The 24,255-nt window shown below is 41.5% G+C and overlaps 1 protein-coding gene across 4 annotated transcripts in view; it reads left to right on the forward strand.

Annotated features, from left to right (window-relative positions):
• Positions 1-24,255, forward strand: part of SYT1 (synaptotagmin 1) — a 344,728-nt gene that overhangs the window by 239,546 nt on the left and 80,927 nt on the right. For 3 of the 4 annotated variants that reach the window (XM_082241023.1, XM_082241025.1, XM_082241024.1), the window contains exons 5-7: positions 11,457-11,579; positions 14,194-14,361; positions 21,337-21,504. In XM_082241023.1, coding sequence (XP_082097149.1) covers positions 11,457-11,579; positions 14,194-14,361; positions 21,337-21,504 — 459 coding nt within the window. The remainder of the gene's footprint in view (positions 1-11,456; positions 11,580-14,193; positions 14,362-21,336; positions 21,505-24,255) is intronic. The other variant, XM_082241026.1, reaches the window with a different exon arrangement.

Genomic DNA, 24,255 nt, shown 5'->3' on the forward strand with positions numbered 1-24,255 from the left:
TGAAGGAGAAAGAGAAGGAAGGTGGGGTACACAAGCTCAGTGCTCACTGCGGCTCATTGTTGCTCTTCTAAATAAAGTTTTCAATTCTAAACGATAATTCTGAACCAGGCTTTATAGTGTTCTGCTTGCAGGCATGTAAATTAATAGCAACATGTTTTAGAAGTCCCGCATCTCCCAAGGTCTCATTTAAAAACTCCATGGGCTGTATGTTTTCTACCATGTTCCCCACACAAATATCCCACAAAGCTAATGATGCACCTTTGGGTTGATACTAGAAACATTAACAGTTCAAACTGTGGCAGGCTAAACCCTAAATGTAAGATTTTTCAAATCTTAGATGTATTTGTTTCACTTTTTAAACTGAATTTAGTTATATTCGCAAAGCTCCAATACTTTCTGGAACACCAGAAACGCCCATTTTAAAGTGACTAAATGTAACTTTTATGCTTTTATGCACTTAGAAGGAGCTATTACACTTGCAGCATACACTGGTTCTGCAAGAGAATAACTAACAGCCATTTAATCCTGCTGAAGTCAGTGCTGATTTTATTGGGAATCAGCTGAGTAGTTTTTTCAGCTCTTTCCAACTTCATGGACGTGTCAAAACTTGCTCAGCACTTCTTATTGGGCAAGAGACAATTTGTCTCATCACCCAAATTCCAAATCACTAGAATCATTATTCACAAATTGTTTTCCCCTTTTGTCTATATGCATAAGCGTTCATTGAAATTCTATACATGTTTAATTAGAAGTAAGTCCCATTTAATTCACTGGAGCTTAATCTCAGGTAAGTGGATGTAGAATTGCAGCTCTAGTCTTCTTCTGTGATGTATCCTAAGTGACCAAGTTTAAGTTGATGGTACACACAGATTTATTAACATATATAATTACATGCTCTTCATTTTATGTACCATATATATTCAGAGTAGTAACCTTCATTATCCAAAGCCATAACCTTCATTATCCAAAGGTTCGCATTTGCATGAAGAACACTGTACCAAAAAATAATAATAATGCAGTTTTCTAGCCTGGAAGCTCATAATTAAAATAAGAGGGGCTGCAAGGCCCATGTGAGCAAACTGTTGATAGACCTTCAACTTTTTTCATAATCCTCTCTGGCAAAGGAACCACCATTACGTCCTGAGCTCCCTCGCTACGACATGCTGAGGTGTTTACGTTATATCTGACAGTCCAGGAGAGTTCAGTGCAAACCAGCTTTTTACACTCTGCAGCAAGAGTAGGCTTTTCAGGACACAAAGCAGCCTGAAAAATGTCAAACCGCATTGTACTCTGTGTGCCATTTTAGGTCTCACATGTGCCATGTGAGGGTGTGGCAGCAGAACAGCAGACAGCACAAGCAGTTGCTGCAACTCCAAGAAGTGCTATGACAATGACCTTATTCAAAAGGACCCATTTCATAATCTCCTCCCTCCCCAATTTTCTGCAATGACCACAAACACCCAGTTCTTATAGTTATAGACATCCATTCTTCTGAATTCATATTTTACCTTTTCTTACTCTTCCTCACTAATCCAGTCAGGACTGGCCTAAGACATTTTCATTTTTGTGGCAGAGCAGCAAATATCTGCTCCTACCCTCCACCCCACTGCCCACCCCTGGTCAATGTGTACATAGTACCCAAGGTTGGTCAACACATATTGGCAGCTGAGGTAGAAAATCCCACAAGCACCTCCCACTATCTATGACAGTGAAAAGCACAGTAATTACACACTAAATAACCAATGGTTTGCTGCTCCTTTGTGATACTAAAAATCAGCTGCCTGAGACAGCAGCCTTGCTCTGCGGATTGGTAAGACCAGCCCTTATTGAATAGTTTTGTTCTCTTTTCCCTTTCCTGCCTTCACTCCGCTAAATTTATTCTGCCAGGAAATCATTCCTATTCTTATAGGTCAGAAGTAGCCAACAGGGGGCCTTCCAGATCTTGTTGGACAGCAACTCCCATCATCCTTGAGGTATAGTCATGCTAGTAGGGGGTTGATGGGCCTTGTAGTCCAACAACAGCTAGAGAGAACCATGTTGGATGTTCCTGCTATAGATTCCCCTTTACAGCATATGGAGCCAATTAATCTTCCAGCAATCCACACACCCCTCTTTGCTTTTATGTTATCATACCTGACAGCTCACCATATCCTGACAGCTCACCATTATCCCATCTGTATTACCTCTCTGACAGAGATCATATCACTTGCGTTTTACAGAATGTCTTGCACATTGTTAATTTTAAAGAAAGCATGCTAATTTTAAAGAAATAAATACATGTATTAGACTAGTTTTTAAAAAATATATGTGAGATGAACGCAGGCAGGAAGTGCTCTTACCTTATAACAATATCGTTCTGTTGCAGTTGTAGTCTCAGTTCCAGAGCAAGGGTCCTTGACAACTGTCTTAATTAAAATCAGTGAGGCTTCTTAGGACTGTAAATGTATTTAGGATCAAAATGTAAGCTTTTGTACATCCAAGGATTCTGGTGTAAGTGGTTTGTGGTCTGCAACAGCGTAATCCTATATGTGTTTATTCAGGAGTACGTCCCTCTTGGTCCAATAGGGATTTCTCCTAATTATGTGATAGGATTATAGCCTGAGGATGCAGTTCTGTACATTTTTACTTGGAAGTAAGTCCCACTGTGTTTAGAAGGGTTTACTCCTGGGTAAGAATTGTAACCTAAAACTTTTATGTGTATAGAAAATATTATCAGTATCTAGGGGAATAACTACCGTACTTAAGTAAAGGGTGGATGATCATAGGTCTCACAGCACAATCCTAAGCATGTTTACTCAGAAGTAAGTCCTGTTGAATTCAATGGAACTTACTCCCAGGTAAATTGTGCATAGGATTGCAATCTGAATTATGTAAAGGTGTTGAACAGCAAATGTACAATCTATGTAAATGGTCATTTCTCCATGGTTTGACTAATGTTTTTGTGTGTGGATGTTTTAATTTTTATTTCTTCCTTCTATGTCCTCCTTATCTATGTTGTGTCTCATGACTGTTCTGGATTGTCACTTGCGGTAGGTTTATTTTGCTCTTTGGACACACCTAGTCTAAAGCTCTGATATATTTAGTCTCCTGACAGCTCTGGCTCCTCAGCTGAGATTTATACATAGCTTTGACACACATCAAGAGGCTGAACCAAATTGATTTCTTTCTTTTGCAGGATTATATTTCAAACCCCACCCTCAATTTTCTATATATACTAAGCCTGAAGGTATTAGAAAGCTCAAGTTTTGATATGCACAGAAAATAATGTACATATTTTTCTTTCATTTTTGCATAAAATCAAAGTTACCAAAACTGCTCAACATAAGAAGAAGAAAAATTGTTTCCTATTGGCTTTAAAAAGATCACAATCTTATTCAACTACAGTGTGCTTCATTTCTTGTGCTGTTATATATATATATATATATATGCTTTCGTAGATTTTCACGGGTACAGGAATGCAGGTTTTGGTGTCTTCGGGTGTCTTCCCGTGTAAGAGTCGGGGTGTCTGTGCGACGTTTCGACGAGGTCTCACTCGTCATCTTCAGGCTGGTGCTTTCGGCTTCTTGTTACTGGAACAGAGCAGAATCTGGTGTTTGAGTTCCTATAAATACTGTTGAGGGGTGTGGTGTATAGCCTCCAACGTTCTGGGCAGAGAGGAAGTTCCTAGATTAGTGTGCCTCTTCTTCTTTTGTTCCTTAATTACTTGAGGGATATCTTGAGTGATTTCATGAGTGATATTCTGAATACCACTGGGTGGGTCATTAAGTGTAGATTAGTTGCTAAAGCTTTTGTGTCTTGACCTCTTGAGCTTGTGAAGAGTTTTTCTGAGAAGATGGCTGTGCTGCATTTAGTTGTGCTCTGGCTTGGCTTCGTGTATAGGGGCGAGCTGTGGTTTTGTGCCTTGTGCCAGCCAGATCTGTGTAGGGATTGCAGGGGGGTGCAGCATCCGGAGGTGCCACTATAGTTTGGCTACTGGATGGAGTCTGTAATATGTCTGTGGAGAGGGTCTGGGTTTGGGTCTGGTGTGGTTGATTGGTGACGGCGTTCTGTGTGCCTCTGGTTCTGGTGTCGGTTTTTGTGGGGAGGGCTAATTTCCAGATGTCTGGCAGGCGGGACGTGTCGTCACGCTTGTTCATGTTGTGAGGGTGTTTCTCTATCTCGATGGCTTCCATGATTATTCTCTTGTGGTGATGTTCCATGTTAAAGAGCAATTTGGAATCTGCAAAATTAATTTCGTGTCCTGTTTCTTTCATGTGTTGGAAAAGAGAGGAAGTTTTTTCTTCTTTTTTGACGGCATTCTTGTGTTCTGCGATACGTGCATTTATTCGTCTGTTTGTTTGTCCAATGTACGTGGCTGGGCAGACTTTGCAGGGTATTTCATAGACCCCTTGGTTTTCCAGCTGGATTTTGTCTTTTGGGTTTCTGAGGATATTGGCTATTTTTTGGTTGGTGCAGAAGGCTGTTTTGATATTGTGTTTATGGAGGATTTTGCTGATTTTGTCTGTAGTGCCCTTGATATAAGGAAGGAGGGCCATGCCATTGTTTTCTTCTGTGTCTTGGTTTTTGGGGGGTGTTTCTTTTTGGATTAGCTTCGTAACCCTGTTTTTCTGGTATCCATTGGCGATTAACACATTTGAGAGATTCTGTAACTCAGTTGTCAAGTGGTCTTTGTCAGCCAGGCGTTTGGTTCTGGAGATGAGAGTCTTGGCTACGGAGTTTATTTGTGCAGGGTGGTGGTGTGATTGTGCATGTAAGTAGCGGTTGGTGTGTGGTTTTTTCCGGTAGATAGTGTGTCCTAGGGAGCCATCAGGTTTTTTGTAGATTAGGACGTCAAGAAAGGGGAGTTGGTTGTTGTCTTCTATTTCCATAGTGAATTGTATTTTGGGGTGTAGGCTGTTGAGATGTGTGAGGAAGCTATCTAGTTTTTCTTTCCCGTGTGGCCAAATTACAAAGGTGTCGTCAACATATCTGAGCCAAAGTTTGGGTTTGTGTTCTGCCTTGTCTAAAGCATTGGTTTCAAAGTGTTCCATGTACAAATTTGCGATGACCGGTGAGAGGGGTGATCCCATAGGTGCTCCTTCTATCTGTTTGTATCTTTGTCCATTGTGGATGAAGTACGTGTTGGTTAGGCAGTGGTTGGTCAGGTCCAGGATGTATTTGGGGGGGTTGTATTCAGAATATCACTCATGAAATCACTCAAGATATCCCTCAAGTAATTAAGGAACAAAAGAAGAAGAGGCACACTAATCTAGGAACTTCCTCTCTGCCCAGAACGTTGGAGGCTATACACCACACCCCTCAACAGTATTTATAGGAACTCAAACACCAGATTCTGCTCTGTTCCAGTAACAAGAAGCCGAAAGCACCAGCCTGAAGATGACGAGTGAGACCTCGTCGAAACGTCGCACAGACACCCCGACTCTTACACGGGAAGACACCCGAAGACACCAAAACCTGCATATATATATATATATATATATATCACATTTGCACTTTTAGACAGCATTTCTTTGCCTTCTTAAATAGAAGTAAGAGTAAGCCTGACTGAACTCATTGTGGTTTACTTCTGAGTAAGCATGAGTAGCATTCCACGGGCAGTTCCTCTGCAACCCTGAACTGCATTAAACTGACTTCTGGAAATATGTTGCTGTATCTGGGAAAATATTTGGTCCATTATTTCTTGAAGCATCTTCCTATCACAACTTTCACTGCTGCAATTTATCAGTCTGCAGCAATCCTCCTGTGTCTCCTTATAATTTTCTGCTGCCATTTCCTCCACCCCATGTAAGAAGAGTGGGAAGGGGTGAACATTCAACCCGAGAAACACTCTAATAAGTTCTGATTTAATGACTCTGAATTTAATGTATTGGTACAGCAGAATCCTTGCTGAAGCTCAGCCTTTGGGAAAGGAGTCGACTTAATTATATCAGTGATGAACAGTGGCACTGAAAAATTATCAAAAATTTAGTCCCATTTCTTGAAGAATAATTGCAGCAATGGTCTCGATCTTTTATTAGGTCACAAAGTGTTAGAGGAGAGGGAGATGTAATATCTCAGCCATTAAAATTACATCAGGCTGAAATGTTCTCACTTGCTAGATACTTTGATTTTACAGAAAATATGTCTCTTGATTAGATCAGGACATTGGGACTTGGCACCGTTTATGCCACTAACTGTGATAGTATGTTGCTGAGGTTTTTTCCTGGTGCTTTTCACCTGCTGGGGGCGGGGAGGGGGCAGATATTTGCCAGCTGCATTGCTACTTACAAGGATAAGGCTGCAAACTTCTAGCATAACTGTTATAATGTCAGCAAAATGTTGAGTTTTCTGACGTGGTGCTGCTGAAGCTACTGTCCGAGCCTTATGCTTGATGCAGGATGGCTACAATCAATGTACAACACAGTACTTATAGTCAAGCCATGTCGGCATGTTCATTTATCACTTCTTCCAGACATGCTTTTACCTGTGCCTTAGACAGGGATCTTATGACTCTCTAAATGTTATTGGACTTCAACTTCCATCATCCTTCACCAGTGCTTAAGGGGACTCTCCTTTTGACTCAAGAAAATCACCATTTTAGAGTTGAAATCAGGAAAAATAAATACAGTTAATAGACCAAAGTACAAAGATCCACAAAACGTTAAGGGGTATGGGTACCCCTGCGTCCCCTCAGAAAAAAGCACTGTCCTTCACCGGCTATGCTGGCTGGATATAATAATAATAATAATAATAATAATAATAATAATAATAATAATAATAATTTTATTTATACCCCGCCCTCCCCAGCCAGAACCAGGCTCAGGGCGGCTAACACCAATAAAATTACAATAAAACGTAAAAGAAAAAGAAAAAAATATAATTTTTTATATTTTTTAATTAAATATAATTAAAATATGAGTTAAATTGCAATTTAAAATGCAGCCTCATTTTAGTAGTAGCCCATAAATCAAAACCATAAGGGGAGGGAAAACATAAGGGTCAGACTGAGTCCAAACCAAAGGCCAGGCGGAACGGCTCCATCTTGCAGGCCCTGCAGAAAGATGTCAAATCCCATAGGGCCCTGGTTTCTTCTGACAGAGCGTTCCACCAAGTCGGGGCCAGTACTGAAAAGGCCCTGGCCCTAGTTGAGACCAATCTAACCACCTTGCAGCTCGGGACCTCCAAAGTGTTGTTATTTGTGGACCTTAAGTCCTCCATGGGGCATACCAGGAGAGGCGGTCCCGTAGGTACGAGGGTCCTAGGCCAAGACTAGCACCTTAAACCTGACCCTGTACTCCACCGGGAGCCAGTGCAGCTGGTAAAGCACTGGATGAATGTGGTCCCGTGGCAAGGACCCTCGCCGTGGCATTCTGCACCCCCTGGAGTTTCTGGGTCAGCTTCAAGGGCAGCCCCGCGTAGAGCAAGTTACAATAATCAAGCCTGGAGGTGACCGTTGCACGGATCACTGTGCCCAGATCAGGGTCAGAAAGGTAAGGGACCAACTGCTTGATACGGCGGAGATTGAAAAATGTGGCTGCAACCTGCGCCTCCATGGAAAGGGAGGCTTCAAAGGTTATACCCAAGCACTTGACAGAAGGAGCTGGCACTAATTGAGCCCCTGCAAGAGATGGGTGTTGGCCCCCAAAACCCATGTCATCCCAACCCAGCCAGAGGACCTTTGTCTTCGAAGGATTTAACTTCAACCGGCTCCCAAGCAGCCATCCAGCCACAGCTTCCAAGCATCTGGTCAGTGTGTCCAGGGCTGAGTCAGGGCAGCCGTCCATCAGCAGATAAAGCTGGGTGTCATCAGCATATTGATGACAACCCAGCCCAAAACTCTGGACAATCTGGGCAAGGGGGCACGTAAAGATATTGAAAAGCATCGGGGAAAGAATTGCGCCCTGTGGGACTCCACACACCAAGGAGTGCCACGGCGACAACTCCTTCCCTAGCACCACCCTCTGTCCCCGACCTGAGATAAAGGAGCGCAGCCATTGTGGGACTGTACCCTGAATCCCCACATCGGCAAGGCAGTGGTCCAAAAGTTTGTCATCGACCATATCGAAGGCTGCTGACAAATCTAAAAAGAATCACCTGCCTCAATCCAGCTGTCTACGGAGTTGGAGGGCAACAACAGTTAGAAGGCCACAAGTTCTTCATCACTGCTCTATGCAGTCAGGTCCCGCCGGGGCTGGATTTAGGTTTGATGAGGCCCTAAGCTACTGAAGGTAATGGGGCCCTTTATATGTCTAGCTGTTCTTTGTCAACAACAAATTACCACTGTTTTTTATGTTGAATATGTGCTATATGGTAATTTATGGTCCTAATAGGTATCTAAAGCTATTTGCACATAACAAAATATGTATTTTATCAAAGTAATTGTTGAACTGAAATACAATTAAGAAGAAGTATATCAATAGTGAAAAATTTTGAAATAGTGAAACCATAGCTTGTTTAGCTTATAAGTAAATCCGACACTACCCACGGCTGATTTTTTTAGTGGTATTATAGGTGTCCTTAATTAGCCAATTGGAGGATCACCTGGAGATGGGATATATGACTTCAGTGAGACCAAATTGGCTTAAATCCAAACTGTTTGGTTTAACTGGGTTGCAGGTGACCAATCTGCTGCTTAAGTTTTTCCCCTGAAGGTCTGTGGTGTGTAGGGGAAACAACTTGAAAATAAATTTGTAAGTGGGAATTTACAAGAAACACGCAGCTGTTTAAAAAGATGACAGTAATTCCTCTTTAACAAATTCTATTAATAGAATGTGTGAAAAAACAAAACTATGTATGCAGGAGATCAACAATGGAATGAAATCACTTTCTTTCTTAGTCACATCTATAAGAGTTGTGTATTGACAGGTTTCAGGAGTAGGAAGGGAAGGGAAAGGTCCAAATGCATGGAACAAAAAAACAAGTCCTATCAGATCAGTCAAAAAGTCCCTCTAGGCCTGCATCTTCTTTCACACCAACCAGATGCTTAAGGGAAGCCCTCAAACCAGGCACAAAACATGATGCTGTTGTCCCTTAGCAGCTAGCATTAAGGGTCTTGAATTTGGTACGTCAAAAGACTTCCTCAAATAAATGTAACTGAGAAATTTGCTTCTGATGTCTAGCCATGAGGATGTAAGTGTACACCAGCCATTTCCAACTCTGAGCTGGGGTACACTTGGAATACTACAAGAAAACTGCCAGTATACCGAGGGAAATAGATTGCAGGCGATAGCTTCACCTCACCCTTCTAATGTATGTTTAATCTTAGCTCAAACCGGTGAAGCTTTCTGCCACTGCATCTGCATGTTATGAATGCAGCTGCTAAAAGTACCTCTTTCTGCACTCAAAAGACCTACTTTGCACTCAGGATGATGCCCCGTTTTGGTGTGCGAGGGGAGATGCTTGCAATTCAACAGAGCAGAGAACAGTACCAGTCTGTGGCCTTTAGCCCCCATCCAGCATGGCTGGTGATCTGGGGTGATGGGAGTTGTAGTCTATCAACATCCAGAGGATCTCGGGTCCCTGACCTAAAGTCTATTGATAAATGGAACAAATAAATAAAACCCTATTTGCCAGTTGCAGATTAATTTGACCTCCAATCACTTATGTTGCTGCTGCTTTCTAGGAGGCAGAGGGGTGAGGCAGCATCCAGGCTGGCACAGTGCAAATGCAAATAGGGGAATAACACAATGTGTTTGCACCACACTGACCTCGCTGCCACATCACCCCTTCCTCCTTACGTGCTGTTAGGCAGCAGCAGCAAGACAACCAACCAGAAGTTGGATGAGTCAGATGAGTACAGCCACGCCAGCATGCTGCCTGCTTCTGCCAACGTGAATTAATCTACCCTTTTTCTTAGTATAATTCATTAAGCAAGTGTGGGATATCTGATCTTTGACCTTAGAATATATATATATATATATGTGTGTGTATATATATATATATAGGCAAACCGAGCTGGGGTCTTATTTATTTATATGGGAATGGGATAATTTATATACCATCTCCCCAAACTTTGGGGTATATGCTCTACCTTTCCAAAGTTTTAAGCTCATTTTCTAATAGTAAAAGGCAAGGGCATAAATTTGTGATTGGATTGAATTCTCAAATTGCAGTTACGAGTAAATTAGATGGTGCTAATTCATTGCTGCTCTGCACTGTACTGTAAGTAATTTCCATGGTGGCCCAGCAGACAAGTGCCTTTGTTTAATATGATCATACAACTGATGGTTCAGTTCCTACCCAAAGAAAACACTTAACTTGTTTTGAATGAAAAGTTACATGCTGAGATGCTCACTCCAACTAAAGTTAGACATGACTCAGGCTGGCATCCTATAATGACTTATATGAGGGTAACTCCCATCAAAGTTAAATGGAGAAGGGTGTGCTGCAATTCGCTTTACTTTAGTCAAAGGTAGTCCTGCATCACAGTCCTAACTATGTCTACTCAGAGGTAAGTTCATCTAATTGATAGGGTTTCCCAGGTAAGCATTGTACAATTGCCAATTGAATTGATTAGGGCTTTATGATGTAATCCTGTGCACACTTGCCTCAGAATAAATCACATTGAACTCAGTGGGGCTTGCTCCTAAGTAGGCACACATAGGATTGCTCTACTGGAATTACATATGATGCAAACTTGAGCTTTCTAATATGAAACTAATTAATGCTTTCAGTTTGTTATTTTCTCTGTTGGTAAACACTGCCGCTACCTTTTAAAACAACTGCTGTTTTGGCCAACAAATTTGTCCATAATTGTGTTAACGTCAATGTATATTTAAATCAAGTTGGTTCAGCCTGGCTTTAAACTGAGAACAGTTGAAAAGAAAAAGAGAACGAAAAGGGTCTTCTTTTCTGTGACCATGCATTTGCTAATGGCATAGTGATACCTTTGCTTCCATATGCATCATGAACCGAGAGTAAAAATTGAAATGTTTGGGCATCTCATTTTATGAAGAAGTCACATAGCGACATTTTAAATAGCAGTAATTCTACAGAAGCACTTTGCTTTACTGCAAATAATTCACAGCATGCACAACTGTTTTAAATTGAATGACTGTGCAACCTTGCCTCTTTAATAGCATGTTTATCCACACTTGCCTCTGGACAAAGTAATTTGATTCAATCAAAGATTTTGCAAAAAAAGAAAACCAAAACCAAAACCCACCCCAACAACAACACGTTGACATTCTCTTTGTGTTTCAGGCTTTGAAACAATTCTTGCTTGCAATACCCTCAAAAGACACTTCCCTCCCCCTTTTTCCATTGCTTCCTTGCTGCTTGCTGACGATGATATTTCTGCAATGAAAGTAGCCTGAATATATATATATGTCAACAGCATATATGACTTTGTGCCATCCTGCTTGCTTTTAATGGCTTTCGCTATAAGGGTTGAGTGCCACTGCCTGCTTTTCAGGGCTTCACTTGGAAAGTACAGTAGCCCTATTAATTACTTCTATTGTTGCCCCTGTTCTTTGCAGGCCTTAAAGGATGACGATGCTGAAACAGGGCTGACAGATGGAGAAGAAAAAGAAGAAGCAAAAGAGGAGGAAAAATTAGGGAAAATTCAGTATTCTTTGGATTACAACTTTCAAGACAATCAGGTTTGAAATAAGTGTGATCAGAGTGTGTTGTTTGAGTCGGGGGGGAGGGTGATCCATTTCTCCAGCTGCCACAGGTGCACCCCAAGTCTATTTCCCGGGGGGGGGGCAAACTCTGTTCCACACCGACGTCTCTCCCACTCAAAGGCAAACACAATTGGATATGAATATAGCTATATTTTTACACATACACACATACTCATTTTACTCATATTCTCAACATTTTAAATGGTATTGGGGAAGTGTTGCAGGCATTTTCTTTCCACAGGTATTCTAACCCCCTGTTCCCCTCACAGATCCTCAATGGCTACCCCATTCTGGGCGTTGTGGCTCTAGGAAAGGAATGGGGGTCATCGTACAACTCTCAGTACCCTTAACTAAGTACCGTCCACGGGATTCTGGGAGGAAGGCGGAGCCATGACTGTTAAAGTGTTGTTGTTGTGCTTTAAATGCACGGTGGGGATCTGACCTAAGAGAAAGAATTACTTTCTGTAGGGAGATAGCTACTCTTTTTTCCTGTTTATCCCTACTATGCGTGTGTCACATCAGGATACAATTCTAACTCAGTAAATTCATGTTGGGAGTTCTCCTTTGACACTTTTGGTGTCTAAGGAAGACATACAGTGTAAAGCCAGCACCGATCCCTGGTGTGTCTTCAATCTTTCTGCCTCAACAGTAAAACTTTATTCAATATTCTACGTACCTTTTCAAGTAACTCCCACACCATCCATTGTCCTTCAAAGGACAGCATTAAAGAAATCATCAGTCAAAGAATAAAGAGGTATACAGAGAGAGAGAGACTTCCAAAAGCAAACACATAAACAAAAGTATCCTGTATTTTAGACCTTTAGTGGACCACTCTGTAGCACTAAGAGCTCTTGAAATCAGTGTGGAACTTTTAAATCTTCAAAGAATAGTGGATGTTAAGCAGGCGAGGGACTAGTGAAGCTGAAATCTTTTGTAAGAAATAGATATAACCTTCCTCAGAAGATGAACAATTTTATTAAAAAGGATTTTATTAAAAAGAATGCTATTTTGACTCTAGAACATTGGCTTGGGGATTTTTGCTCCCCAAGAGATTTATTTTTTTGCTAGTAGATCTTTGGTAGCGCTCCAAGTATAACTAAGGTGCTAACTAGCATTTATTTACGGTTTCATAATTTCTTCTGCTGCCATAGTTCAGACATTATATTCCCCTGTTGGGCTCTTAACAATTTTCTTGGGATGGATGAGAAAAAGCAAGAACACAAAGATCCATGGCCAGGAAATCCAATTACTACTCATTGTTGGGAAATTGGAACAAGATCACCAAAATACTCCCTGGAGCATAATGACTCCATTCTAGAGAGAATTATTTTCTTAAAAAAAGAATTGAATTACATTCCCTTTCGACTAGCTCAACGTCACAGGCAGGCAAACTGATCCTGTGGCTCCTGGGTGGCTAATGTGGTATAATATATTCCAGCAGACACAAAACACAATCATTCGTCATAGAAACAAACGCCAGTGTAATGACACTGACAGGCAAGCCCATATTCCCCTGGAGTGACTCCCAGGGCCATAGCTCAGTGGAAGAGCGCTTTCTTCATATGCAGAAAGGCTGGTGTTAAGTTCCTAGCATCTCCTGGTAAGCCTGAGAGAGACACCTGCCTGAAACTGTGGAGTGTCACTGCCAATTAAAACTATAGACAGTACATAGCCAGATGGACCAATAGTCTTGACTCAGTATGAGGCAGCTTCCTGTTTACCTCTGTTCAAACCAGTTGCTCATTTACATTGTACTCACAGTACCCAGGCAGGTGAGGCTTCAGTCAGCATGCAGTACTTTCTTAGTGATCCCATGAAGCCACTCTATATCCCATTTATAAATGGAACACAACTGGGCAGGCCAAAGGACACCATAGCGCCTTCCTTTACGGAGAGCACCAGAATGGAGTGGGGAAGAGGGCAGCAGCCAACTACTATAGCTGCATAGTTCAGGGTTCTGGCAAGGGTCATAGCTCACTGGTAGAGCACCCCAGATTCAATCCATGGTATCTCCAGATAGGTCTAAGTATGTCTGAAACCCTGGGGAACTGCTGATAGGCAGTGTAGAAAATACTGGCCTGGATGGACCAGTAGTCTAACTTTATATAAGGCAGCTTCCCAAGATTATTTAACAATACATTTTAAATTGCAGAGTCTTTTAAAAAATAATAATAATAAAGCCCCAGTAGAATAATTTGTTAGGGAGCTATTTGATGGTGGCATCACCAAATAAAATATAAAAATCCATATATAGCTCTAATCAGCAGCAGTTTAAATGCCTCTTGTCTGCTTAAAAACAGCTTCTTGAATCTGCGGCTGCTGTAATTGGGGTTTGGATGTTTGTTTTTTTGAAGAATCATGCACCTTTTTTCAAATCTGCTTTTATTAGAATGCTTTGTTCTTTTTAAAAGGAGAACTGCAAGTGTCTGTGTGTGTGTCTGCAGGCGCATGTATCTGTGTGCAACCATATTGTTGTGTACATGTATTTATAGAGAGAGATGTCAGGAGACAAGGCAAGCTCTTTCGTAAATGCTTGCTGAATATTCTGCTCTGCTGATTCTTTCTCACTTGCCTCTCCCTCTACTTTCAGCTTTTGGTTGGGATTATTCAGGCTGCAGAACTGCCTGCTCTAGATATGGGCGGTACATCTGATCCCTACGTGAAGGTTTTCCTGCTTCCTGATAAGAAGAAGAAATACGAAACAAAAGTTCACAGGAAAACTCTTAACCCTGTCTTCAATGAGCAATTTACATTCAAGGTATTCTTTTGAATAATTGCATGGCACCCATTTCTTTGTTTGCTATGTATACTAAAGGTTAATCTCTTTCCCAGTCACAGAATTGCTTATGTCCTTGGTTAATTGGTGACCCACGGCAACAATGGCCTTTTCTCTTTGGGAGCCATTCCAGTGATTGCCCTGCCGTGAAAAATGTAAAGGACAAAGGATTATTACCAGGAGAATAATTCAACTGTAGCCTCAGAGCTCTGCTGTTTTGCATCTTTTCATGAATCTGACCTTGAGTCCGGCTGAAACTCCTGTGAGGAAGGGAGCTGTAGCATGGACTCTTTAGATTTCCTGGAAAGCTGCCTTTGCTAAAGAGCCAAAGCCCGTTCCAGAGGGTGGGAGATATCGGCCATGAATGAGATGGGATTAAATGCTGCTGCAGACCACCATTTATGAGCAAAATGAAAAGCTGTGTGCCTTATCCACTTGGAAACCGTGCTAGGAAGCCAGTGCTAAGAGGCCTCTCCTTTTCACTCTCTATGACAGGCACGTCCAAAGTCCATTTTGGGGGCCTACTCTGACATGCCGGTTAGTTTAATCCGGCCGCTGGGCAGTTTATTTCCTGGGCTAAAATCCTAAAAAAAAACCCTCAGCAATTTCAAACCTAAAAGAAGCTCAACAACTCCAACCCTAAGAAAATAAGACTTTGGTCGGCCATTTGGTCGGCCCCCGCGGCCCTTCACTTCATCAGATCTGGCCCTCTTTGAAAAAAGTTTGGACACCACTGCTCTATGATCTAGCAAAAATTAGTTGGTCCCCTAATAATGACAATTCCTGGTTGTATATTTTGGATTTTTTTCTTATGAACTAACAACTTCCTCCTTTTAAAGAAATAAATAAATCATGAAGGCCTCTGCTGGTGGAAAGCACAACCTCCCACACTGTATTGGAGGGTCTGGCAACCTTCTGGAGGAGATTTATAGCGGGCTGTGGAGAGAAGAGAAAAATTGCTTTTTAACTCTTGTGCCAGCAAGGTCTCCCACCAGTTTGGAGACACTGCTATTTTTTTTACTCTCAGGGGAGCACATTTTCCCGTTTGCTTAACTATTATTAATAACAGTACTTGCCAGTGTTCAAAACACTTCACAGGCACTACCCTAAAGCCGAAAGTTATTCAGTGAGTTCATGGTACAGATGAGAGACAAACCAAGGGCTTCCTCATTCTCTCAGCCTCCATGCAGATCACTCTCTTAGTTTCTACCCTAATCTTTGCAGAAAATGAGTAGCTCTCTGTGCCTTTGTAGCTTTAAATTGGACGTCTTCTAGACAGGCTGATAGCTGAGACTTTGACACAGCTGGGGGAAAAAGTCAAGAAACATGCATGTCTAAACTGACGAGACCATATAACACCAGTCCTGAAAGACCTGTGTTGGCTTCCAGTATGTTTCCAAGCACAATTCAAAGTGTTGGTGCTGACCTTTAAAGCCCTAAAAAGCCTTGGCCCTGAAGGAGCGTCTCTATCCCCATTGTTCAGCCCGGACACTGAGGTCCAGTTCTGAGGGCCTTCTGGCGGTTCCCTCACTGAGAGAACTGAGGTTACAGGGAACAAGACAGAGGGCCCCTTCACAAGTGGCGCCTGCCCTGTGGAATGCCCTCCCATCAGATGTCAAGGAAATAAACAACCATCTGACTTTTAGAAGACATCTGAAGGCAGCCCTGTTTAGGGAAGTTTTTCATGTTTGAAGTTTTATACTGTTTTTAATGTTCTTATTAATGTTTTCAGTAGGATGAGAGAACAGTTAAATGCATGTTTATTCATAAATTGATCCTGCTGTGTTCAGTGGGGCTTACTTCCTAGTGAAGTTGTTTGGGATTGCAGACAAAAAGAAAATAAAAACAGAATGAAAAAATGAGTCTGGAACACATGCAGTTTCTTTAGGTGGGGGAGGGACACTGTAAATAAAGTTTGGCTCTCTTTTTCCTCTGATCCTTTCACGTAAAGGAATTATCTTGTCATTATGGCATGTTCATTCAAACACCTAAACATGAGTGGAGATGGAGAGAGGGAATTAAGACATATATTAGAGTGCTGTGCAATGCTGTCCAAAAAATTCAGAACCAAACTCAGAACCAAGTTTCCAGCAATATAACAGCAGCACAGCTGAACATCCTTTGAAGGGTTTTCGTCTGAAATGTTCACTGCACTTCAATCGCTATAGGCCTTTCCCTTGGTATACTTAGTCTTATAATGACAGCTCCAGTTTGAAAGCAGGGACAATAAGAGATTGAGGCTATGTAATCACTCAACAAGAAAGATATCCCTAGAGGCCCCCGACACTACTGCAGACATAAGCCGTTTTCTCTTGAAGATGTTCATAAAAATAATCCATTTTTTTTCCTTTGGTGTGGGGAGGGAGAAGAAACTCTTTTTACTGAGTTTTTCCTTTGAGTTTATTTAAAATGAAGCGAAACAGTAACTTTTAAGATTCAGGTGCCCAAGGCAAAAGGCAATGGTAAACATCTCCAATGGCCTGGTGTACACATTATGCTCAGCCCAAACCACAAGAGGCTACCAGAGATGAGTCTATGACCACTTTGCTATGACTACTATGACTAGAATGAGTCTAGTCATTCTATTGCAGTGCTAAGCCAAGCCATAGTTTGGTTTAGCATCTTGTCAAAATCCTGGGCTCATGGTTTAGCTCTCCTGGACAAGCCACAAGCCATATACCATGAGACAAACCATGGTTACAGTCCATAGTTAGTTTGGGGAAAGCTAATCCATGAGCCTGGGTTCTATGGCTTAGCATAATAATAATAATAATAATAATAATAATAATAATAATAATATATTATTTATACTATTAATTTATTAGCATAGTGCAATGCAGTGGCAGAGTGACCCAGAAGGAGCAGAGCAACTGTGATCTCCTTTCCAGGAGTCTGCATGCTCACACATTCATACTGAGCTATGGTTTGGTCTAGTGTGGTGGGCAAACCAAAGTGTTATGGCATAAGAGATAAAATAAACTGAATCAGTCAAGGCACCTACTGATCGCCACACAATTATCACAGTTCACAAAACAATGCAGTATTCTTACAGTAGCTCCATTTTATTGAATAAAGATCTCAATGGATTAAATCCACTGATATTTTGGGTGCTCATGCAGGAACTCATACAGGAGTCTTTGCTTTGTCTTTTATTTCAGCCATGGACACACAGAGACCATTCCCACATATACAAGATATTAAGGCTGCAATCATCTAAACACCCGGCCATATTGTGAAAATCCAGACACAAAATTTGTTATGCATTTTGTTATTTTTAAGGGAAATCGCAAAAAATGCCACTGCCAACATGGGTTGCCATACGTCCGGATTTTCCCAAACATTTTTTAGCGATTTCTGCCCAGACACTGCTTCTGACTGCAATATTCCAGCTATTTCCAGGAAATTCCGGACATATGGCAACACTGCTTAATGATACATACTTAAGGTTGCACTGTAAGCAACCCCTATTCTTACTGATGTTCTGTGGTGCTTTGGATCATGCCCACCCATCTTGAACATTCATATTTTGTTACCCAGAAATGTCCATTAATATTTGTCACGTTCCATGTCTTGGCTAATGAGTTCAGGGGTGGCGCATCATAAAACGTATCTTGTTGTCATCTTCTAGCAAGCAACTATGAGAATTTTCACTGTGTGCATAATAGAAACACACATTCTGTGTCAGATCTCTTTAGTCTTCTGCATTAGTTGTTACAGAAGTAGCCACGTCGTATTTCGGGCCACTCATACATTTCTCCTGAGTCACAAATAGGATTTCCTTTTTGCTCTTATCTCCTTAAAGGGTTTTTTAAAAAAATAATAAGTGATTCCTCAGCTTCTCAGATGATAGAACTGCTTTTAATTAATACATTTATGATCATACATATTGAAAATGAAGTACTAAAAGGAATTTCACCCCTGGGTTTATATCTTGACTTAAGAGTGCCAGGAGAATGTGATTCTTTTTGAACCATCAGCATCTGAAAAGTGAAGTGCAATTCAGAATAAAGTGTTCAGCCAGGAGGGAACCTTCAAACACTTCTGTGATGCCTCTGGAGGCTGAAGATTTCTATATCTGCAGCCTGTGTGATTTCTGGCCTGTTGTCATAGGTCATCAAAGTAAAAAATCTACCGCAAGAGTTCTGTGCCTATGTTAATCACATGCACTGTGTCAAACGCGCAGAAGGGCTTCATGAGCACCCACCTGAGTCCCTGGATAAAAAGGCAGGTGGCAGTACAGGTGAAACTCACCCACATCAATGCTGTAGTAATAATAATAATAATAATTATTATTATTATTATTTATACCCTGGGTTTCCCCAGCCACTCTGGGCGGCTTCCAACAGAACACTCAAATACAATATTTTATGGCCATTGCAATAATATTGCAGGACTCCCATTTGGCCATATGGTTGATAATTAGATCAGCTTTACTGCGCAACCCTATACATGTCTACTAAGAAGTAAGTCCTACTGAGTTCTGCAGGGCTTATTTCCAGAATTGCAGCATAGGCTGTAATATTGTGAACAAATACAATATGGTGGCTGGCAGTGATAAAAGCAAAAATTATTTGTGTTAGCAGATCTGCAAAATTATTATCATGTAAGTGGGACCTGTAACAGACAGTTACGGTGCAGAGTGCTTCTGTTTAGAGTCCCAGCCACTGCATTCAGTCCCCACATCAAAAACTGTCAGTGTTCTGCACATGCTGAGCATGCTCAGTTCTCACAGGGCAGGTTTTTCTTGTAGGGGGTGTTTAGTTAAGTTTCTTCCTAATTATTTTGGCACTTCTGCATACCTTGAGGTTCTTCTGAGCATGTCTATACCTCACACTTGTGGGTGAATGGTGCCAGCTTGGCTACGGAAGTAGTGGCCCTTGCCCCCTGAACGTCTGAAATAAACAGACTAATGTACTGCTGGCTAGATCAGGCCAATGGCACATCTGGCCAGCATCCTGTTCTCACAGTGGCCAACCAGGTGCCTGTGGAAAGCCTGCAAGCTGGACATGAGCACAACATCATTCTGCCCACCTGTGATTCCCAGCAACTGGTATCCAGGTGCATAATACCTCTGATATTTGAGGCAGAATACTGCTTCCATGCCTAGTAGCCGTTGTCCTTCTTAATTTGTCCAGTCCTCTTTTAAAGCTATCCAAGTTGCTTTGTACCGCACCTCGGCACGTAAATCTATAAAAAGGTAAAAGTTTATACAGTACAAACAGTCTTCAGGGAGGCTGCTTTAATGTTCTGTTCAGATACCCTTAAAAGAAAATGTAACAACAATGACCCCAAAAGTCACCAGTGGGGTGTGAAGCTTTTCCCACCTCTTTATAACCAAGCATATGGCTTAAAAATAGGGATAAATTAGGACGGCTGTGCATCCTACTTTAGAAGGAACACTTCTCTGTTTGAGGGCTCTTTGATCTAAGTCCAGTTTAAAGATAAAGAAGCATGAGAAGGGGAAACAAGCAGGGAGTACAGTTAGCACTGGGATAGGAGACTGAGCAGGCATGCAGATCATATAGTCTTCTCCACTATGTTGAGAAGTATTGCATTTCTATTTCATTTATAGTAATTATTTCTGAATGTGAATCTATACATATAAATTAGCATACACAAATTGTATGCAGATCTTTATCTTCTTTTGTCCTCTTTTTTGGGTGATGCATTAAATGACCCCTTCGGATCAGCATTATGCTACTGTCATCGTATAATGTCAGGATACATGTTAACGTGTGCTGTACTCCCCCGCCCCCTTTTGCCTTAACGGATGTGTCTTTTAACCTGAAGATTTCTTCACAACTTTTGAGGAACTAGCATGATGAGAGAAGGGCCAGCAAAACACAGGTCCTTTTGAGAAGAAATGAAAGCTAGATGTTTGCAAAGGACCAAGGCAGATTTTAATGCTCAGCCATTTCACTTCACTTTAATTCCCCTCCCCTTTTAAGAAACTTGAGTAACAGTGAGAGAGAGATTTACAGGCACATATGGAAGCATTCGTATTTGGAAATATTAATGATAAGGGGTTTATTAAAAACGGTCAGGCCAGGGGGGGTTGTGTTATATTGTAAATAAAATTCCAATTAAAAACAGTCAGGCCTCCACCCCAAATCCAACATTTTTTGCTCGGTTTTTCCAGCCAACTAAAGATACTTCAGCTGCATCACTTCCCATGAATATGAAAAAAAAAAACATGAATAATGATCCTCTTCCTAACCTAAAGCATCTGCCCATAACACATCTGAACAGGTGGAAAATTAGCCAGAGCCTGGCCTTCTGCTGCCAACATTTATAGCAATGTATCATACTGTAGGATGAGCTTCAATATCCATTTGATGAAAGGCAGAATCCTGATATGAGGGGCTGTAAAAGAATAAAGCCACTTTCAGGTTGCATCCCTATGACCACTTACTTGGGATTAAGCCCTATTGAGCTCAGTGGGACTTGCCTCTCAGTAGGCAAGGAGAGGATTGTGCTGGAAGAAAACTGCATAGTCTCTAATTTCTCTGTGTCAGACATTGAAAGCCAGTGCTTTTCCATCAGTCTGTAGGCTGCTGTTTTTTTAGAACGTGACAGCATGATTTATTGAGAGAAGCATTCTGCAGTATCGAAAACTCATGTATCTGTGGGGCAAATAATTGGTCTTTAGTTTCACGTTGGAGTCGTAACTTTAAGAACTCAGGGCAAATGCTGCAGAGTGATGAGCGAGCTACCACATTGTTCTGTAGAATGCTCTAGTCTGCTATTACAAACCAGTGCATCAGATGACTCTCCCAGAAAATGTGTGTCATATTTTTCCCCTAGTTCAATATAAAGGGAATGACAGCTGATAAAACAAAGAAATGGATTTGCATTGCAGTGAAAGCATATTTACTGCATAGGCTACAGAACCTGGCATTTTCTCATTCTCTGATTTTATTTTTGTTTTATTTTTTGTAAAAAATAATAATAATACAGGTGCCGTATTCTGAACTGGGAGGAAAAACCTTAGTGATGGCAGTATATGACTTTGACCGCTTCTCCAAACATGATATCATTGGGGAGTATAAGGTGGCCATGAACACTGTGGATTTTGGTCATGTGACTGAGGAGTGGCGGGATTTGCAAAGTGCTGAAAAAGAAGAGGTAAGAAAAGCATATCTATTGTTGGCATTCGTTAAACCTCAAAAGAGTAGTGGGCAGAATCTGTTTTGACTCCTGTTAATCTGAGGGAATATAAATAGCTCATAAACACTTAGAAAATATTCTGCTAGAATAAATTAAAACAACAACAATTTTGAGATCCGTTTGGTATCCTTGTTTTATTTATTATCTCATTGCATACTTCTTGCACCTTTGTAACACTAAAACCACACTGTCCTCCGCCCTCAGTAAACAAATAATACTGAGGGATATGGGTAGGTGAGAGAAGAAAGACAAAAGCTTTTTGCAGGATGTTTGGGTGATGGAAAAGTTTACCGTAGGTCAGAGACCTATAGGTTTGGAGGAGGTTCTGCCATTTTGATTTTGGGAGGATGCTAATTATGAACACTGATTTGATGTGTCACTACTCACTTGTAGGCAGTATCACAAAACCTGAGGCTGGTGATGCAAAACTAGTACAAAACTATGGCATAATTTCTTGTAGGGGAGGAACCAGATTTAGGGGTTCATAGTTAATGGGGCTTTTGCCTCTCCGTCCAGTCCTCTAGCAACCACAAAAGGGCTTGTGCTTTCTCAGGTGGCTTCCAGATGACTGTTGAGTATTCATCCTCCTATGCTGACCTAAGGTTTGAAGGAAGGATAGACAAAAGTCAGCTATTTAATGAGCATTCTTTCTGATTCATTTGTGTGAAGCAAATGTTAATCCATGTATTCCCATGCACTTTCCTGTTTTTGTTTTTTTTATTCTTGCAAAAGTCTGATGGAGCAGGGTGGGGGAGAGAAACAGGTTTGTTGTGCAAGAGCACCAAAATTAACTTTAATTGCTCAACTTGAATTTGCGAGTATGTGATTGAATGCCACCTCAAAATTAGAGAAAGGCTGGAAGCTCCCTCGCATGGAGATTTGTTTAAATAAAAAGCAGGCATTTCTCCTCCTGGTTCTTATCTCGTCCATACCTCCCTGCACATAGACGTAACCCTTTCTCTCTCCCAAGCCCTGCATGCTTGCCAGAGGACTTGGAAAAGAGGCAAAGTTTTGTCACTCCTGCAGCTGTTTGGAGAAGATTTTCTTAAAAGAAAGCGGCAGAGAGACTGCTGCTTTTTCTTATCTTCTCCATACCACAATACAAACAAGAGAAACCCCTGTTCTCTTCTGAAAACCATCTGAACATGCTAGAAGGATGGGGGATGAAGATGGAACTGGGGGTAGAATTAGGAGCAAAGGTAGAGAGAGGCTGAGCTTCTAAAGGAAGCTAACATTTGTAGATACCCTGGCTGCAATACTTGGAGCCTATACAGCATGACCATTACCCAGAAGCAAGATTGCTGGGCACAAGAGTGATAATATACATACATACATACATACATACATACATACATACATACATACATACTGTCAGAAGGGAGTGTGGTTGCTCACGAAGATAAGAGCCACGACTCCAGCCTGTCTTTTCAAGTTTTATTGAGTGCAAAACTTATGTACAGTGCAGAAGTTCCAAAACCATGTCTGTCTAAATCACTAGCAGAATCTGGAAGTGCCTTCTTCCTATTTCCCCTCCAGCATAGAAAACCGGGAAAAACCCCTCTCCACCTTTTTTCCTTACGTGGAAAACTATGCAACGGAAGCTGCACATTCTTTGCCCTAGTAGCAATGTTTTGGCTCCCCTTTCTCTCGTCTTCCGTGTCTCCTGAAAACTCCCCCTCCCTGACTCTGACAAAGTGCAGCTGCTCAACAGAGGAGGGGGCTCTCTGTACGTTTCTGTCTCTCCCCCCTCCCCTGCAAGCAGACCCCTGATACATACATAATTTTATTTGTATGCCACTGTTCCACAGTTCAAACCGTGTTCAATGTGTCTTACAACATAACAAAAGTAGTCAAAACAAAACATTTAAAAATACACAACCAAACAAAACAATTTGCACATAAATCACAACATATAATAAAGATACAGAAAGCCAACAGCAACAACCCATTACCCAACAACACCCCCAGACAAGACCCCAGCCCAGGAGTCTGTTCAGCAGTCTTAGCTTACAGGTTACAGGGATCCAGGCAGAGGGCCTTTTCGGTAGTGGCACCCACCCTGTGGAACAGCCCTCCCACCAGATGTCAAAGAGAACAACAACTACCAGACTTTTAGAAGACATCTGAAAGCAGCCCTGTTTAGGGAAGCTTTTAATGTTTGATGGATTACTTTATTTTACTATTTTGTTGGAAGCCGCCCAGAGAAAAGGCCTGCAAGGTACACTGGGACACTTTCTCACTCAATTCTGTTTCTTCTGAATTTCTCAAAACATGCACCAGGGAGATTTTTTACCATTCTATAGAATATGGGATGTTCAATGGGATAGTATCTAAAGGCAAACGTAACCAAGAGGCTCGTGACACCAGTTAAAGGCAAATGATTTGGGCCATGCACCTTAGTGTGTCACAGGAACATTGTACCATATAAAGATTGGGGGGATTCCTATGGCATGGAATAAGTCAAAGAAGAAATAACTCAGGGGTCCCCAAAGTGGTGCCCACAGGTACAGATGCAGATGCAAGAAGCCTTCCCTGATGCCCACAGGGCCCGCTCTCAAAATTAGGCTTCAAATAAGCATTATGTTGTATCCAATAGGATAGGTTGCAACCTATGCTTAGCTGTGCAGAGTGGGGTGATTCCCACGACAATCTCTCCAGTTTGCAAAGCTATGGGACCCCTGGGCTGCAGATTTTGAGCTTTCCCTTTGG

This window comes from Podarcis vaucheri (genome assembly GCF_965113315.1).
Source record: "Podarcis vaucheri genome assembly, chromosome: 10".
Lineage (NCBI taxonomy): Eukaryota > Metazoa > Chordata > Lepidosauria > Squamata > Lacertidae > Podarcis > Podarcis vaucheri.